Source organism: Oculina patagonica, unplaced genomic scaffold, assembly GCF_052425735.1.
Source record: "Oculina patagonica isolate OP01 unplaced genomic scaffold, crgOcupat unplaced1422, whole genome shotgun sequence".
In the NCBI taxonomy this organism is placed as follows: domain Eukaryota; kingdom Metazoa; phylum Cnidaria; class Anthozoa; order Scleractinia; family Oculinidae; genus Oculina; species Oculina patagonica.
In genome coordinates this window covers 1-2,528 of record NW_027557435.1, presented here as the reverse complement: position 1 = coordinate 2,528, position 2,528 = coordinate 1, and the positions used below count along the sequence as shown (strand labels likewise).

The 2,528-nt window shown below is 39.0% G+C and overlaps 1 protein-coding gene across 1 annotated transcript; it reads right to left on the bottom strand.

The window, feature by feature from the left end:
* Window positions 1-916: 916 nt before the first annotated feature.
* Window positions 917-2,448, bottom strand: LOC144639868 (putative skeletal organic matrix protein 5). The gene is made up of 2 exons (XM_078499145.1): window positions 2,318-2,448; window positions 917-1,784 (listed from the first exon to the last, which is right to left on the bottom strand). The coding sequence occupies exons 1-2, from the start codon at window positions 2,384-2,386 to the stop codon at window positions 1,266-1,268; spliced, it is 588 nt and encodes a 195-aa protein (XP_078355271.1). The 5' UTR covers window positions 2,387-2,448; the 3' UTR covers window positions 917-1,265.
* Between the last annotated feature and the right edge of the window lie 80 nt (window positions 2,449-2,528).

Sequence of the window (2,528 nt, the reverse complement as noted above, 5' to 3'; positions counted from 1 at the left end):
AGTGCAAGAGAGTTGCTCTGCTCGTTGATGACAATGAACTTGATGAATTAATAAACAGAAAGAAAGAAAGAAAAAAAAGAAAGAAAGAAAGGAATGAAGAAATAAAGAAACAGAAATGTAAGGGTCAAGAACCCAACTCCATTATATCTGTTCATGGTTTATTTGCTCGACGTTTTGATCACCACGGTCTTAATCAGGTGCACTAGAGGTAATTTATTGATTACATGACCAGCATTCAAATTAAAAATACGCATCAACGGTTAACATATCCTGACGTAAAAAGCTAACATTTAACTACAATAAGCGACATATTCGTGAGAAAGAAAATGTAGTAACAGAATGAGTTATAAAAATGAAAGTGTACATTGCTTTCGGGACCAATTACAAGAGTTCTTCATAGATAGACAGGTAGAGAGATAAAATGTGAACGGAGGTCGCAAAGCACATCCCCGCAGTGCAGCCACGACTTCACGCATGCGCACAACGAATCGCCAGTGGTATCCATGGACACCTGTTTCAGTCTTGTAAGACTTCATCAGAATGGTATTATTGTTAGGCAAGTGATGACCCTAAAGCCGTATATACGTGCCTATTAAATTTCGGCCGAGGTGTGTGTAAGGCATCCCTTTAACACCATACTATCCATGTGGTTAAGTCTAAAGTGGCGCTTAAAGGGGTACCTTGCATTCGCCTGACAAAACCAGAAAGAAATATTAGGTGTGACGTAGCATAAAATAGGGGATAGTTTCAAAGGCATTCGTTACCTTTACTTCGAATTCACAGAAGGAAGAATTGTCTTCGCGCGAAGGAAACTAGAACTACAATACAGATTCACTAAATCAGGTTACACCTAATTATATTTAACGAGGGTAACATATAGTTTACTGGTTGCCCAGTAGTTTACAATATATGGCCCTCCCTAATTAACTACACATTATATACTTAACTACATATCATATTAACTTCACTACATATTATATACTTATGACTAGTGATAAAAATTTAACTAAACTTAATACAAATAAGATCTAAAAAGTACTACTTATTACAAAGTGTTTTAGTCCAGCGTTTTGTTTCAGTAGCTTTCAACTTTCGCCTTGAGCATCTTGCTTACTCAATTATTGCAAGGTTCAGATAACCTCAACGTTTTTGCTCTGCATAACTTTAGAACTAAGCAAACGAACTAAACAATTGGCTATTAAAATTAAATAAAAATGAAAATCCTTTTAAGTTCCATTTAAGTGTTGTTAATGGTCAAGGACTTCTTACTGAACAAAAATGTATCCCATGGCCTCGATGTGTTTGTCGCCATTATCTGGGCTCCATGCAGCCTCGTTTCCACACGTGTTGGAGTCAATAGGATACCCTCCTGTACCAAACCCGATTCTGGAATCACACATTATGCAGTTATCCCCGTCGTTACCTAGGATACCTATTCGGGCTTTGGATTGGTGAGCAGGGCTACTCATTACGTTGAAGCCTTCCTTGTTACAATAGTTTTGTAACGATGCCTGCGAACCAATTAGTGACTTCCACGTGTCACGTCCCAGTGAGGTTTCGCGAAATATCCCGTCAGCGATCAGTGAGTACAGAGAGTTGGCCTGCTTGTTGATGACAACAAACTTGATCTGACTTCCGATCTTCATACCGAGACATATCTTAGAAAAGGAAGTGTTGAAGTAAGTCGGTAACTTTGTCTCGTTCATGTCCAACCCAGTCTCCCCTCCGTAAACGTTGAAGGTTTCGTTGTTGCTCCACAGGTTGGAATCGTAGTGAAAGGTTGCCTTTGGATAATCAAAAACATGAAAATGCTATTAGCTGCAGGGAGGACGCTGGTCAGAAAAAGATAAAGAAAGAAAAGGGATAAGGTTTACATATTTCGTCACTCGTAGTACAAAAAAATCCCACTTCTTATAACACGACTTGAAATAAATAGCCTGCGCCGCAGACGAAACTAGACCCTTGGTTAAACTAGCCGGGGTTACGGGGTTAGATTACGTCTGCGACGCAGGCTAGAAAGAAAAGGAACACCTGGAAGATTTATTTTTCATTTTCGTTTTAACGTTATCTTATTTTTGCTTTTGGTGTAAGTCACACGATGACATATTGTACCTATAATCACGACCTAATCACGTGTTTACATTGAAAAAACGGCTAAACGCTCGGAATGTCAGCTACTGAAATCTAGCAAGGCATTCAATTCACTTAATAAACAAGTTAGAGTGATTGATATTGTTTTTCCTCAGTAGCCAATCATTTTCAAATCGTTACATAAGGGGACCCCTAAAGCCCATGTTTCACCAGTTTTTTAGAGTACCTTATTCCCGTCGTTCTTTATGACCAGTGTCCATCCACCACGTCCGCATGCTCCAAGGTCATCGGTCATGTGACAGTAAACGGGAAGTACAACTGATCCTAGCTTTAGTGGGTAGGCTTTGTTACCTTCAGTCCTAAAAGAAAGTTACGAATTGATCAAACACAAAAATATGAAAGATCAGCGTTACAAATCTACACTGTGTATTATCGAG

Excerpts from the sequence above, each read along its gene's own strand:
- LOC144639868 (XM_078499145.1), bottom strand. The coding sequence starts at position 2,386 with ATGACCGATGACCTTGGAGCATGCGGACGTGGTGGATGGACACTGGTC. Across the intron at positions 1,785-2,317 it reads TAAAGAACGACGGGAATAAG|GCAACCTTTCACTACGATTC; the intron begins GTACTCTAAAAA and ends GATTATCCAAAG.